Source organism: Gymnoscopelus microlampas (genome assembly GCF_963454915.1).
Source record: "Gymnoscopelus microlampas genome assembly, chromosome: 18".
In the NCBI taxonomy this organism is placed as follows: domain Eukaryota; kingdom Metazoa; phylum Chordata; class Actinopteri; order Myctophiformes; family Myctophidae; genus Gymnoscopelus; species Gymnoscopelus microlampas.
In genome coordinates this window covers 21,883,029-21,898,535 of record NC_139955.1, presented here as the reverse complement: position 1 = coordinate 21,898,535, position 15,507 = coordinate 21,883,029, and the positions used below count along the sequence as shown (strand labels likewise).

Sequence of the window (15,507 nt, the reverse complement as noted above, 5' to 3'; positions counted from 1 at the left end):
ATTAATTATGCAGGATTATTGTAAAATGAATGCCGTGCCATGTTTTGAATGGTTCAAAAGTTTCCTGTTATTCAGAGACTGCTTTACAGTCATAGACAGAGCATCCTTTATGTCCTCCTTGTCTTCCCCATTTTATAATGGATTTACAATTAGGCATATAGCAGACACTTTTACCCAGAGCGACTTGCAAAATTCAAGATCAGAGTAAATGGTATGAACCCTAGTCAACAAACGCCAGGGTGAATGTTGAAGCAAATAGAGTGCAAAGAAGAACTATAAAAGAGCTTATCTTGGAGTGTAGATCCCGCCAGTCCGGGTTGCCCATCCAGGGCTGTGTCAGTCGTGGGGTGCAGTCGCCAGGACACAAGGACACGCAGGACTCACACACGACTCACGCGTAAGTGTGTGCGTGCCTGTAGTTCACGTACTGTATCTCAAGAACCGTCCGACCGATCGACTTCAAACTCGCCACGCATCGCAGAGGACCCGAGGGAGTGCGGTGCCGGCATCAAGTCGGTCATTGGCAAAAATAGGCAACAAGAAGTGATAGACAGAGTGAGGGGTGGTCAGGGATAGATTGAGTTTTAGGGGGAAAGTTTCTTTATGCCAAGTGAGATTTCAGTGTTTCTCTTGCTAATTCAGGCCTTAGTGGCTTGCTCTTCACACTCATCTACTGTACTACAGTGTCTCTCTCCTCTTTTCTCTGTCCTTACAGTACCTCTCTCTCTCTCCATTATCTCTCACTTTCTCTCATTGTCTCTTTCTCTCCCGTCTCTCTCCCTGCTTTAGCGCCGGCTTGGTGACGCAGCTAAGAAAGCCATCGGAAAGTTAACAACGAGGACAGTGAAGAAAGGGGATAAGGTAAAAAAATACATTATGGACACACACTGTAACTCTCAGAATTTTACGTTTCTAACACAATACAGCAAAAACAAGGTTTGATTTTCACCCTCATTGACATTCAGGCTTTTATCATGTAGTTCAGAATGTGTTTTTTGTTGCGTGTTTAATATACAAAGCTTAACCATCATCCACGTTGGCCTTTATACTTCATGATCACCAGTAGTAAATATAAGGTGCTGATAAGAGCTCTCAAACTCAGGAGAAATTAGATGACGCTCTGATATTCTGTTTGATGCAGGAAGTACTCTGTCTGTTGCCTTTTGGATTTTCAGTCCCAACAAACAACTTTTTCAGAAACGTGATAACTGTAAAGCTTTAGTCAACCTTTGCACTTATAAAATGTAAACACGGACATTAACACAATACCACTTCAACAGTATTATCGGATTATGCCATATTTACTTCCAGTTCAACGTTATAGTGACGTTGTAATATTGTGAGGTCTGCTAAAGGACGGTGGGAGAATGATATTCATTCACACATGCAAGCTGCCCCTAAGCCGCTAAAGGGTGATTTATACTTGGTTGCGGGCCGGTGTCGCACATTGAAAATAGCCGATCTACAAGCTCACAACGCATCTCAGTGCGACACCTATCTTCAGTGCGAGACACCGTGTGCAACCAACTATAAATCAGGTTCTCATCTAGATCAGTTTGGACAAGGAGCAGATTTAGGGATTTTCTGGCCTGTTTCAAACTAAGTAGTCTCACAGTGCAAGTACTTAAGTATTTTAATTTATGATCATTTAACATTCAAATGTCATATTGAAAATTTGGTAAAGATGCTCAAACTCAAGCTAGGATTTTATTTTAGGAATAAATCCTGCTTTTCCTTCCACCAAAAAAATGGTGGAGGCTGATTTACATGCATACCACTTCCAAATGCTTGCACTGGCTAGATAGATACGTTGCAGGTTTCTCACTCACCATTGTACCTTGTATGCCAGAGTCGGATGGTCTTCATTGACCTCACGCGGGCTCACTCACTGGTACTTATTTATCTACAAATCCAACCGTGGTTTCCTTGGTTTGCTTGGTTTGTGTGTAGCATACCCTCTGTGGGTATATTACACACAAACCCAGTAACTTCAGTGTACGTTCAAGCGACTCCCTGTTATTTACTGTCCCTATAGCTCGACTGAACTTGGCAAACAAGCCTTCATGTGCACTGACCCTGCAACTTAGAATCACTTGCAGACTGATCTGAAGCTTAAGGACTTGATCAAGCTTAGTTCTTTTAAAGGTTTACTGTCTGATCTGATGGCACACTACCAGACTGTGCACCTGCTTTCCTACCTAAATGTTTTTTTAAGTACATTTCTAGTGTGCTATTATTTCTCTCTAACTCTGTTATGTGAATGTGTGTTTACTGTTTATGTTTTATGTAGTGTACATTGCAACTTTGTACTACTGCTGCTACCGTAAACAGGGCTCCGTGCGACAAAGCACTTTGTACATGACACTCTGGTTTGTATGCCACGCATACTGTAGCTACAGTTGCACTAAAAGGCTCTTGGCCAATTTCATTCTATAATGGTTGAAACATAGCTATTAGCTAATTCCACCTCTGCTTGGGAGTAAAGTGTCTCACGCAAGGGCACTTTAATGGTACCTGTTAATTGTTACTTATTCTTTTCTACCACCCAGATTATCCGAGTCAGTGTGGGGATTCAAACCTTAGACTTTCTGGTCATCAACCTGCTTCCGTACTCTACATTTAACCCTTCCGATGCTGCCATCCAATGATTGAGGGTTGAATCGGACAGTAGCAGTCACAAATCTCTCACTGGTCCTGCTCTCCCACAGCAGCGTGTGACCATGACGGAAACGACATGTGGATGATGTCATTTTTTCATTCGATTTACTGCAGAACGCTTTATTTGTTATTTATGGTTGTCACCTTCGGGCAACAGCAGGCTTAGGGCTCCAGATGAGGCCATCACTGTGATAGACGAGGGAGCTTGCGAACTATTTCCACAGATGGCACCCTAAACGCTGTCCATTTACTGTACCAGAGGATTGATTGGAGTGCTTGAGAGGTCATGGGAGATGACCCCGAGTGTGTCTAAAGGGAACTGTTTGTAATGACACGAATGGCCATATTGATCAAGCACACAGATGCACATAGAATTATTTAGATATACCATGGGGATATGTGTCATGTAATAGCCAGAGGCTGTGGACAACATCCAACATTTATCATTAATATTATCTCTTAATACCTGCTGGGTAAATTATTCCATATACTCAGTAGGGCGCTGCATAATAAAACTAAAGCTATAGCTACCAGTGAGTATTAGTGTATTAGTTCATTTGTTGGTTGGAGTGGAGACAGAAAAGGAGGGTCCTGCTCTGATCGCCAGTCCATCCCTCAAGCGGAGCCTGGTCAAGGTCACAGCATCTCCAGCCATGAATAAAACATGGGCCTCGGAGAGCGCCACAGAAATTGAATCCTTCCATCTAGAGGAGGTCTGCTGGGAGTGATTGACCACACAGAGCTGTGGGGTTCGATCTCAGGAAGGAGGAGAGAGAGAAAGAATGAGAGGAGGGATCATACAGTATGATTCTACATTTACCAATCATCATAGTACATTGTATTGGCATACAGATAGATAGATGGAACTTTATTGATCCTGTGGGGAATATTCAGCCGTAGGCATGAAAGGCAGGACAGATAGAGTATATATACTAATAGTATATAATAGTCAATAAAAGAAAATGTAATAACATTAAAAAGAAAGAAAATAAGATTAAAAATACCAAATAGAAGTCTGGCTTGGCCATCTGCACTTGGACCGACCGGAATTAACATATTGTATGAACTATTAATAGATATAAATGTATCAAAGGCATGAGTATCAATGTATAATCTATCACCAAGAATGTGGGCATAATGTTAAAGTTCCCAAATGATCAAGACTAATAATTATGACCATATTTTGCAAAATGTTACTATCAATTTATCTGTAACTTCATGGATGAGGTCTTGAGCCATGTGACAAAATCTAACATTGTTCAAAGATTGAGGGCTACACTGTCACAAATTGATGTAATGAGAACAAACCTGGTTTATTGTGCAGGAAAGTGACATGGATAGTTAATTGTATTATATCAGATGCTATCCAGATATGGTATGAAACTCCATGGCCAATATGCTTACAGTACCCTTTCTTTGTTTCAGTAACCTTTTCAGTTTGAAGGCCTGTATTGTAGGCCTACACTTCAACTGATTAAGCAGTCTGAACGCTGTTCTGTCTCTGTTGGCTGCATGAGCTCTTGTCTTTATGTCTGTTGTTGAACTTGCTTCAACTGCTACCAACTACCAAGGTCACCTATATCCTCCCAGCATGCAGGACATTAGCCTTTTTTTTAAATAATTTTTATCCCACGATTTTGTAACCCATATTTTTTCACCCAGTGCCAATTGCCTATGTAATCCTGGGCGCTACTCTCCCTCTGCCAGCCTAGGGAGAGCCCAAGCTGAAGCTCATGCCTCCTTCAATGCATTGAGGAGCAAGCAGGCCGCTTCTTATCACCCGACAGGGGGGAGGTTCCCTGGTTAGACGTAGCGCGTGGAAGGAACACGTTATTCCAACCAGTTCCTTTCCCCTCCATCAGGTGCCCTGGCTGACCAGGGGGAGGCAGTATAGTGACCAGGATTACTGCGTGTTTTTGTGAGGGTATTAACTACCCTAGGAGACACGGGGAGAACATGCAAACTCCACACAGAAAGGCCCTTTCACCAACCCCACCTAGGGTATGGGCAGTGATGACGCGGAGGACATTAGGCTTTTACTATCAACATCATCTTGATCAACATGGTCGATGTTCAGCTCCTAATTAAACTTCTCCCTATCAGATGCTACATATACACCAGTCAAATGAGTGACCATATAGTTGGTCAAACCAGTAGCCAAATACATTACGTTTTGTAATAATGTAATAATATTACATTACATAATATATATTAGGTCTGGGCGAGAGCCCAAAGATTGGGGTCTTGACATGTATAACATGGCTGGATGCTTTCAAATCTCCTTTACCACCTAGCACAGTGCTTCAGGTTCTCTCCTCAGCTCCCTGCTCAGTCTGTAGAGAGCAGGGTTAACACTCTCCTTGTTCTGATGTGCACTACACACATTCGCTTTTATTTCATCCCTGGATTCACTCTAGACTCATTCTGCTTGCTGTAATCCCTGTCCTCACTCTGTATCGTAGGGAACAACATTCATATTTAATAAGGCAGCCATTTGCAGTAACCCAGCGGGGACAGGAAACTGAGTCACAGCCACCCCCACCGCCCAGCCCGACCCAAGGCCCTGATCCCACTCAGGGTCCTAAAGGGAGTCATCCAAGGTGTAATATGTCACTTGGTGTAATGAATGGGAGGGGGGGGGGGGGGGGCAGGAAATGCGGAGGAGATTGGTTGTGTGTCCTGTAGCAGGGGGTGGTCCTGAGGTATTGATCGTGCCCCCGCCATGGGGAGCCAGCTAATTCAGTCCCCTGGCGGGGGGTGGGAGTGCAGCGGGTGCTGGTATGTCCTTGCCTCTGAGGTAGCTTCTCCTCTGTCAGGAGAGACGGATAGGCAGCATCCATAAATAACTCAACATTGATTCACTGCATCCTTCTCTCCCTTCACTCCTCTTTCCCGGTTTCTTTCTTTCTTGCTTTCTTTCTTGCTTTCTTTCTTGCTTTCTTTCTTGCTTTCTTGCTTTCTTGTTTTCTTGCTTGCTTTCTGTCCAAAATGACTTGGTCACTTGCCGCTTTCACTCCCTGCATGGTGTTGCTTTATCCACATTTGTATTGCTCTCTTCCTCTGTCCCTTTCATCTCTCTCATGCTCTCCCTATTAGCCTCTTCCTCTCCTATTTTCTTTATCTCCATCACTCACACTACTGTACCCTTTCTCTGAGTCCTCCCTCCCGGTTTTCCTGCTTCCTCACATCTCTCCATCCGGCCACCTACAGTGCCCTCAACCACGTCTTAGTCATTCTCTCTTTTCTATGCGTCTCTCTCGCCAACTATTATCTCACCATTACTCTCATCTCCCTGACTTTCTCTCTGTCTCTCCACCACTCTGTCTCCCTCTTTTTTTTCTCTCTGTCTCTGTTGTCCTCTCTCTCGTCCTTTGCCTTACCTCCATCAATCCCTCCCTCCCGGCGCCCCCCCGCAGTGTGCTTGTCTTGTTTCTGACATGATGTACAGCCTAGTCTTGGCCACACGCCACCTCCTGCTGTGACGCATGCCACAGTGAAGGCTGCTGACGCCCAGAAGTTCCCAATCTCGGTACCGAACAGGCATCCAAAATATCTTGAGACAAAATGTCTCATCAATGCACTTCATTCTGTAATGTAATCAATGCACAGGTTATATAGATAGGAAGGGAAATATCGAGGAAGGGAAGGAGATTATACAGTACTGAAGTCCTGACGTCAAAACCACACCCCTGTGTCATGAAGAAATGTTCCCATTCAAAACATTTTTTTGTACTGCGTGGCTCCTCAGAGGCGAGTGTGTCTGTCTGTCCATGTCTGGAGCTAATCTGGACTGATCAGCTCCAAATTCCTTATGTACACTGCCAGTAGGCCACGGAAGTTTATCCACTCAATATGTTTTATTCTTTTTGAAATATTAAACTTCAATTTTTTAATGTAAGTCAACAGGGCTGTGATCATGCATAGTCATGCGTCATACGTGATAGATATTTCATAGAGACGAGTGACGTTATAGATGACTAATGAGTCACATGGAGTCTGAGAACCACATTGGAGCCACGCCGTTCCCATGTGGACCCCAATATCCACATATTTGTTTTCCACATGCATTTTATACTTTTTGTCTCCGCCAGGCCGAAGGCATGGTGGAGAGTATGTTTTCGTTTGATTTCCTTTGGTTCCACCAAGCTAACATTGGTCAAGCTTCACGTGACACGTGACAATATGTTGAAAGGGTGTGCTTTGATTGGCTAGCGAGACGCATGACGAAATACATACCTATAAATAGGTGAGTCACTTCGAAACATTGCATTGCATGTTTCGAAGTGACATCAGTGCCATCAGCCAAGCTAACATTTAGTCAGGAGATATTAGCAGAAAAAGTTCCAATCTTGGAATAAATTCCTTACCAAAACTCCTCACCAATGTGGGTCTGCTGGCGGAGACTTTTGCTCCGAGGAGCACATTTTCTAGTTTTTAACATTTATTTACATGTTTTATATATATATATATATATATATATATATGTATATATATATATATATATATATATATATATATATATATATATATATATATATATATATATATATATATATATATATATATATATATATGAACTGTGTTCCAAACATAAAATAAAATGGATTTTGTGGATATTGGGATCCACGTGGGAATGGCGTTTCTCCAATGTCGATCTCGGACTTAATGTGACCAGCCTTACCTTTCTTTTAGTTTAACCTTTTAGCTCATTCTTTCTAATAAAGTTGTTTTTATATTGCTTCTCTATAGTGACTTTGAGTATCTAGAAAAGCTATATATAAATCTTATTTATTCTTATTATTATTAATAAAGTGGAAGAGAGAAAGGGTTGTTCTTTCAGTTTGAACAGTTAGACATAGGCTTTGCGGCTTGTCAGTTTGCGATAACTGCTTGTTATCTGTTATCTCCATCTGTTATCCAAACCACAAGCTTAGACCCTGCTCTGCATGTACTTAACAGATGTATTTGGATGATCACCTTGTCAGAGCTCAGTATTTAACATAAGCTTAATGTGTGTTTCACCAAAAGAACAATACAAGCTAAAATAATTATAATACATTAATTAAAAACAATGCTATAAAATATTAAAACAAGATGTAAATATTAGAAATAGCCCTCACTCACCCATTCCTCCTGACACTGTGACGTGGCAACTCATGGTTTCTTCCTCTCTCGTGTGTGTGTGTGTGTGTGTGTGTGTGTGTGTGTGTGTGTGTGTGTGTGTGTGTGTGTGTGTGTGTGTGTGTGTGTGTGTGTGTGTGTGTGTGTGTGTGTGTGTGTGTGTGTGTGTGTGTGTGTGTGTGTGTGTGTGTGTGTGTGTGTGTGTGTGTTTTAGGAGACCGACCCTGACTTCAACCACTGTGCGGTCTGTATTGAGGGCTACCAGCTTAATGATGTGGTCCGCATCCTGCCCTGCAAGTAAGGCTACAATATATGTATTAATTGCATATTCAAACTCACTTTCGTCATTTAAATGAATTGTTGTTGGCGGGTCAAATTAATAGCTTAGGATATTCAAGATTCTGTAGATCTTAAACCACATTGGCCTTCAAGGAAGTTGGCTCAACTTATTCGCAATCGGCTGTGTGCACAACTGTAGTCCCAGGTTTATCAGAAGGTGGCGCACCCGTTTGGTGTTCCAGTTCATTGATCCCATAGCTTTGTTTGTTTGACTTGGCAGCAGATTTGAACTGGAAACACATACATTATGTGAAGGTGTCATATGTGTTTCCAGTTCACACCTGCTGCCAAGCCAACCAAGCGGAGCTATAGATAAATTAACTGGTAACGAGGATGCCACCGTTTGAAAGTCTGATTGCCTATTCTCTTTACGGCTGTTAGCATTAGCAAGTTCTTTCCATTCTAAAGGCCAGTCCACACCAATGCAACTCCTTGCAACTCCCTGCAACCATTATTCCCAATGGAAGGAGTTGCAATGGTGTGGACTGGCCTTAAAACTGTTTTGTTGCAGGGAGTTGCGACTAGTTGCATTGGTGCGGTCTGGCCATTAGTTGACACCAGAGATGGCTATTATAAAGGTCAACACAGTGGATATAGCTAGCAAATATCGTTGGGTATGTCCTAAACTGTTACTTTTCAGGAAATTGAAAAAAGCACCTGTTAAGTGTACATACTGTGTATGTGCGTAAATTTGGTTGTTTTACTGTTTTGATTGTATAATCCTCTGTGTAATCATTTCAAAGAACAACCTCTCAAGACACGTGGGTGACTCCAGTCGTGTGCGTGTGTGTGAGTCGTGCGTGCATGCTTTTGTCTGAGTGTATCACACATTACATTACAGATGAGTTACACATTGAATAACCCAGAAAGAACCCGTTTCACAAATAAACGGATAGCCTGACTTAATCATTCAGCTACTGCCTGTCTTTTCAGAAATTCTCTACTTCATTTTCATTTTGTTGAATCCCTTTAGTCATGACACAAATAGTGCCCATTTCCAAAAGCTCAGTATTTAATTTACATTTTTCACTCAGACTAGTAACCTCTCCCTCCATCCATCTAGGATCAACGCATACCACTCTCCCTCCGCCCTTCTCTCCCTCCCACACCCTCCCTCCCTCCTCCCCCCCCCCCCAGCTTCTTCTCTCCATCCCCTGATTCCCTACCTCTGCTTTGGCCCTGCTTCCGTCCTTCCCTCTCCTTCTCTGTCATGAATGGCCTCTCTCTACTGTTCTGACGTATCCCTACTTGACGTGTTCTGTCTGAAGACATGTCCACTCTCATCTGTCACCGCCGTGCACCCTCCCTGTTCTCCTCCTGTCCTCCTCGCTGTGAGCCAGCATGCAGGAGATCAGGTTGTCTCCTCTCCTGCTGCTCTTCATTGTGGTGTCACTGAGTCACAGTGGAAAAACACTTGATATGCAATGATTCTAATAATACACGTGAATTTGGCTGTGTTGTAGATAATTGATGCATAACAGAAAGTCTGTCCCTGGTGTAGGATTCCTGGAATCTTGTAACGTCCATTCCCTAGTATTGTCTGACTCTGCACTGTTAATGGCTGAGACGGACTCTAAATGACCATATGCATCCTTTAATGCATTTCTGCCTCAACAGTAATGGTCTCTATAGTGAAAATGGCTCTCTCCACAGGGCCAGATTATTTGCCAGCCTATCAAACTAGACCTACCCCAACCTGGAAATGGTGACATGATTTAATACCAGAACAATGTCCTTCAGTTAAAATGTCAAAGGACATGCCACAGATGCGCCACAAATTATATTTAAATGTATTTCAGTATTTTTCACCAGTTTTAACCTATTACAAGCAAACGTCAGTGAAGGGGGATGAGCAGTCAACCCTAGTTAGATGATTAGCATAAATACATGTACAAGAAAAACATACATTACATCTCTTGGCTGCAGAAAGGATGTGTAAAAAAGATTGTCGAGAGAAGAGGTATACAATATAAGTAACCAAAATATTATGGCCTATAAGCTTTTTTCATGTAAATCTAGATGAAAGCTAGCCTATTAAATACACTTTAGTTATGAAGGGGAGACAACTGCAGTACATTAAGGTAAGGTGGAATTTTATTTGTCTAAAGATAAAAGTAAAAGTCCACACATTGTTATATTCCCCCACATACTGTTGCGATTCATCAGTACATCACAAGAATTGTATTTGTTCCTAGAAGGGCAATTGGTTGTAAAGCAGTTTCACAGTAAAAATTGTCATGCAAAACATCCAAGACAATTATAATGTAATGTATATTATTGTCTTTCTACTATTACAATAAAATATTTAATACAATATTTAGAATATAAAAAGTTACATTTTTAAAGGTTATTAACTTAAAGACATCCCTACCAGACGACATGGTCGGGTGGTCAAGCTCATATGGCCTTTTCCTCATAGAGTTCAGTAGTCAAATGGCTGAGGCTATGAAGGAGTATTTATATCTGTTGATTTTGGCTAATGGGTATATGAAAGGGGAAGCCAAAGGCAAATCTGAACCTTTGGGTGCAGGGAGTGTGTGCTGTCAGACAGGATGGATTAAACTTTTCTTAACAACTGTTTGTTATATAGCTCAGACAGACTTTTCTGTTATTATCTGTGATACTATTACAGACCTTGAGCACCTTTTATTAATGCATTTTTCTGTTTCAACTTGAGAGAAGGGCTAAGGGGAGTAGACTGGATTAAAGAAGAGTTTATAAACTAAGAAAGATTTGCCATGATTTTCTTCTGAACTTTCCACTTAATATTCGAGAGCTGGTGGTCTTAAATATTTACACTGCGTAAATTATGGAGGCTTTATTTTTTTCACTTTCAAAAGCTCTGTGTGTGAATGTTGAACAACATTTTTACATTGAGTTTGAAGCTTTGAAGAATTACAAGTGGTAGTGATACCTGTAGCAGTCAGTACTTACAGAGAGAAGTGGAGACTAGGTATACTGTATCATAACGAACCCCCAAGCAGACATTCCCTCTCCCTCAACACAGATGGGTTCTGTAGACCCAGACATGTGAGGGCCAGTTCCTCTCACAGGAGGGGGGGCACGACCTCGCAAAGTAAGAGGCTCATTTTAGACGCAGAGCTGCCACTGACCTTCAGGCGCAACTAGAACTTTATGTTACACACGCCTGCACACACACACAGACACACTTTAACTTCTCTGCCCTTGTCCGACAGAGCCGAGCACCATCTGTCGCGTTCTCTCTAGCCTTGCGTTTAAAACAGGAGGGCTAAGGCCGGCCCACTGCTGAGGTCATCACATCAGTCATCTCCAAGGTGTTCTGCCCACCTGTTGGATAGAGGTTAACTACATCTGCACAAACCATGCTACAGTATGTCAAACAAACAGAATCTAAAGCAGCAATATGCTATCATTATAGCACTTTTAGAAATTACAAAGTGCTTTACAGATGAGTAAAGTAGTCATAAATAATCATTGATCAAGTAGGCATTGGTGTAAAAAAAAAAGTAGTTGCATTACAGTAATGTATTACTTTGTTACGTGTTAGTCGCAACACCGAACAAGACACAGTCTATGGTGGGCTGTGAGGTTTGCTGTATGCATGTAGCAGTGTAAACTGAGCTGTGATTGGCCTAGCAGCATGAGCTGAGCTGTGTTTGGTCTACTTTTTGGGACAGAGATACAGAGATTGGGTCAGACAGAGATGCAGACAAATCCTGTTCTATACGGCTGCCTGGCTCCTTCGGCGCCATGCTATAAAAACAAAGAATAAGATAAGAAGGCCAAGTGAGCCTTCGGTCTATGCAGATTCAGCCTATGCAGGTTGTCCCTGTGCCTACAGTAAACCTGTGAGACAAAAACTTGACATTGAGATCCACCTCAAATTTTTCGTTGGCCTTCTTGGCCAGGAGATTTATTTTTAATTCGTCTGAGTCTTTATTTGGCCCCAGGCCTATCATAGCGTAGTCCGGACCAGCACAATGCAGTTCAATCCAGTTCGGCACAGATCAGATATTAGAGAAATCTGAACATGTGCCAGAACTGAGTGGTACTGTGCCTTGGCACATTGCCACCTATTATTTCTCATTCACTCTGTCTCTTCACACAACCAATCTAACCCTTGGCAGAATGAAGGTGTCCCTGAAGCTCTGGCAACAGGAAGTCAAGGTCATAGCATATCCTGTTTAGCACACAGAGTGTGATATCTGTGCGTTCCTTTTCTTTGCTCGTTTAAAGGCTGTAACTGATCTATAGCTGCTGTCTGGTGCCCGCTGTTAAAATACAGTCACCCCACTGCTGACATCGTTAATAGGATGATTTACTGGATCGAATACATTTCTGTTTTCTCTCGGAAAAGTGTTGCCCGTTCAGATTTTGATGAAATAATTGAGAGAACGCACCAGTTGTATATGGATGTTGAGTGGTTATAAGTTATGAGTTATGAAAAAAAATATATATATATGCACGTCTAAAATTTCAAATGTGAGTTTTACATACTGAAAATGACTTGCCGAGAGGTAATAATGAATGTCTCACTCTGAAATATCATACATTCATAAACAGGTATGTCTGTTAACACACAGGCTCCCAACTGTTTAACCATGATTCCCCCAATTCTCTCTCTCTCTTTTTCTATTTCTGCTTATCCTGCTCTCCCAGACATTGTATTGTAAACAGGCTTATTATTAATTCATGTAGCCGTTATTTCAAAGCACGCCTTGAAAGCAATAAACTCTATGAGACTCAGGGCCCAGGTCTGAATTGCACTTTATCGTCAGTGAGGCTTACTGCCCAGGAAATACCACGTTATCCAGGCACTTAACAATATTGCCAGCTAAATATGCATGTCATACTTTGCTGCAGTTGCACTTAAAGGAGATTTATTTTGTGCAATATTAGCAAGCACATTTTTCATGGATGCTCATTTGTCTGTGCTCCGACGATATTTTGATGATTCTATACTGCATGGTGTTCTCATAATCACTTATTTCAGTACATTTATAATATGAAAATACATTTTATGTTGACAAACCCACAAAAAAACAATGGAAAGATCTAGTGGAGGAAATATATGTTATGGAAAACATGACGCTACGACTGAGGCTCCAGGAAGCACAAATGGAAAAGAAATGGACAAAATGGTTAATCTACGTGAACACTATCTAAGTGAAGTAACATGAGTAACAAAAGGACAATCATGATCAGTGTTTGGTTCCGAATTGTTTGTCTTTTCTTTTAGTTTCTGTCCTTGTATGTCTTGTGGGTCCTGGTCTTTTTTCATTTTGTTTCATTTCATTTTTATTTTCTTCTTTTTGTACATTGTATGTATGTGAAAAAATTTAATAAAAATTCTAAGTGACAAAAAAAAGAAAATACATTTTATGTACAGAAAAATACTGTCTTCTACTTAAGAAACCGCTATAACATAAAATGTGCTCACAAAAGTGTAAAAATGCAAGTACATTGTGCTTGCATTGTACACTTACCCTTGTTAAGTGTATTATGCTTTAGAGAGATTGTATTAAGTACTAATGGGTTATTATTGTGTCACTCACTTACCAGGGAAGCTATTACATTCAGCTACATTAGGTAATGATTTATGAAGTACTGTGTATATACTTGCAACATTTCAGATCTCATTCTGTCCTGTGCATTGTATTGCAGTGTATTTGTGTCTTGTTTATACCTTAAATCCAGTCATAACAAGTCATAGGGCCTATTATGCACGTCTTATTTCCACATCTTATGCGGTAATTAAGTCATAACGCCACCGTCTTATGTGCAATCCCTATTTTGCAAGTCGCGCTTAACGCAAACACTTAAGGCTTAAAGCTCGCCAGAATATTTAACGCATGGGGGAGTGTTCATATGTTAATCAAGGGCACTATGTGGTATCTTCTATTTTGTACCATGACTTAACTCATTCACTGCCAGAATTATTTCTGGCCTGTTTGAACACCGCCAAGATTTTTCATTGAAAAAAAAAAGTACTCAGGAGCCGAGATACAGAATTTTTAAGTTTTAAGTTAACAAGGAAGTGGATGGGAGTCTATATCTTCGAAAAATCATATCTCCTTGGTCTTTGGGTCAAAAAATAAATAAAAAATCTAAAAAAAAAAAAAAAAAAAAAAAAAATATTTTTAATTTTTTAATTTTTTTTAAAAAGTCGTTTTAGTCGTTCTTGGCAGGCATGGCTTATGGACAGAAGTCGTTTTAGTCGTTCTAGGCAGTATATGAGTTAAAAAGACTCACAGTATAGCACTAAGACATGGTCAGGATCGATCATAAGCGCAAAAGAAATGTTTGGTTGTAAGGACACCGGCAGTTTAATTAAGCAGTCAATTCTCAAGAGATTGTTATAATTCAAAGTTATCTATAATCTGTGAAGTGTCTATATATTCATTCGGTGTATCAATCATGTTTTCATTATTCTTCTATCAAACGATATCAAGCGAAAAGCAAACGTCGGCCGATGACGGCGCACATTACGCACACAACATGGACAGAAAGCCCTACTCACCCTGTTTCAATCCATCCGATCTGAAATACTTCCCCCCTCTCTCCATGCACAGTGTCACTGTTTTACTTGCACTTTCACTTATGCTGTGCAAACATATCTGATCTACAAGCATACAACGCCTCACGCAGTGACCGTTTGCTTGGAGATCAGATATTGGCCAGTAGTAGCAGCACTGAGCAAATTTGAGAAACATAACTGTGTGTCCAGTGTCCACTCCACTTGTTGCGCTGAGATACGTAGATAGAAAGGGGGAGATGCTTAACACAGTCACTGCCAGGTATTAATTCATTAATTCATCCGCCACTCCCAGCATTTCTTACCTTATTTTGACGATCCACAGAGACCCACGGAAGCCACGATGTGGACACGGATGTAAACGAAAGCTGTCTGGGGGAAGAGGGAGGGTCTCGTCTATCCACCTGAACAAAAAATGTTCTACCGCCAACGTCCGCTCTGTTGTTATCGGCAGTTGAATATGGCTCGTTTTCACCAAAAAAATAAGAAATCTAAATGTGTTTTTCAAAATCTCATAACATAGGAGTAGATGAAGTGACTTTTTGGGATGACGTCATTTCTGGTTCTATCGTTCTCTCGCAGTCAAGGGTTCTTTCATAAGCGGGCTTGAGGGCGCGAAGGGCGCCCTCTAGCGTAATCACAAGAAAACTTTTTTTTTTTAAAGACGTAGATCTGCGTCAATGGCAGGCAAGCGTTGGATTTGAAATGGCGTAGATCTGCGTCAATGACAGGGAATGTGTTTCCTATATAAAAAATCACACCCTGTGTGAAGGTAGCGGCGCCTTTGATACATTTTGTCATCGATATGTGTTTATAATGTGTTTATAGCCATGTGTCACGTGAAGCTTGACCAATCACTTTGTTGACGGGTC

The 15,507-nt window shown here is 41.3% G+C and overlaps 1 protein-coding gene across 5 annotated transcripts in view; it reads left to right on the top strand.

Annotated features, from left to right (window-relative positions):
• rnf130 (ring finger protein 130) overlaps nt 1-15,507 on the top strand; it is a 53,434-nt gene that overhangs the window by 30,471 nt on the left and 7,456 nt on the right. For all 5 annotated transcript variants that reach the window (XM_084041974.1, XM_084041973.1, XM_084041972.1 and 2 more), the window contains exons 5-6: nt 790-861; nt 7,994-8,076. In XM_084041974.1, coding sequence (XP_083898100.1) covers nt 790-861; nt 7,994-8,076 — 155 coding nt within the window. The remainder of the gene's footprint in view (nt 1-789; nt 862-7,993; nt 8,077-15,507) is intronic.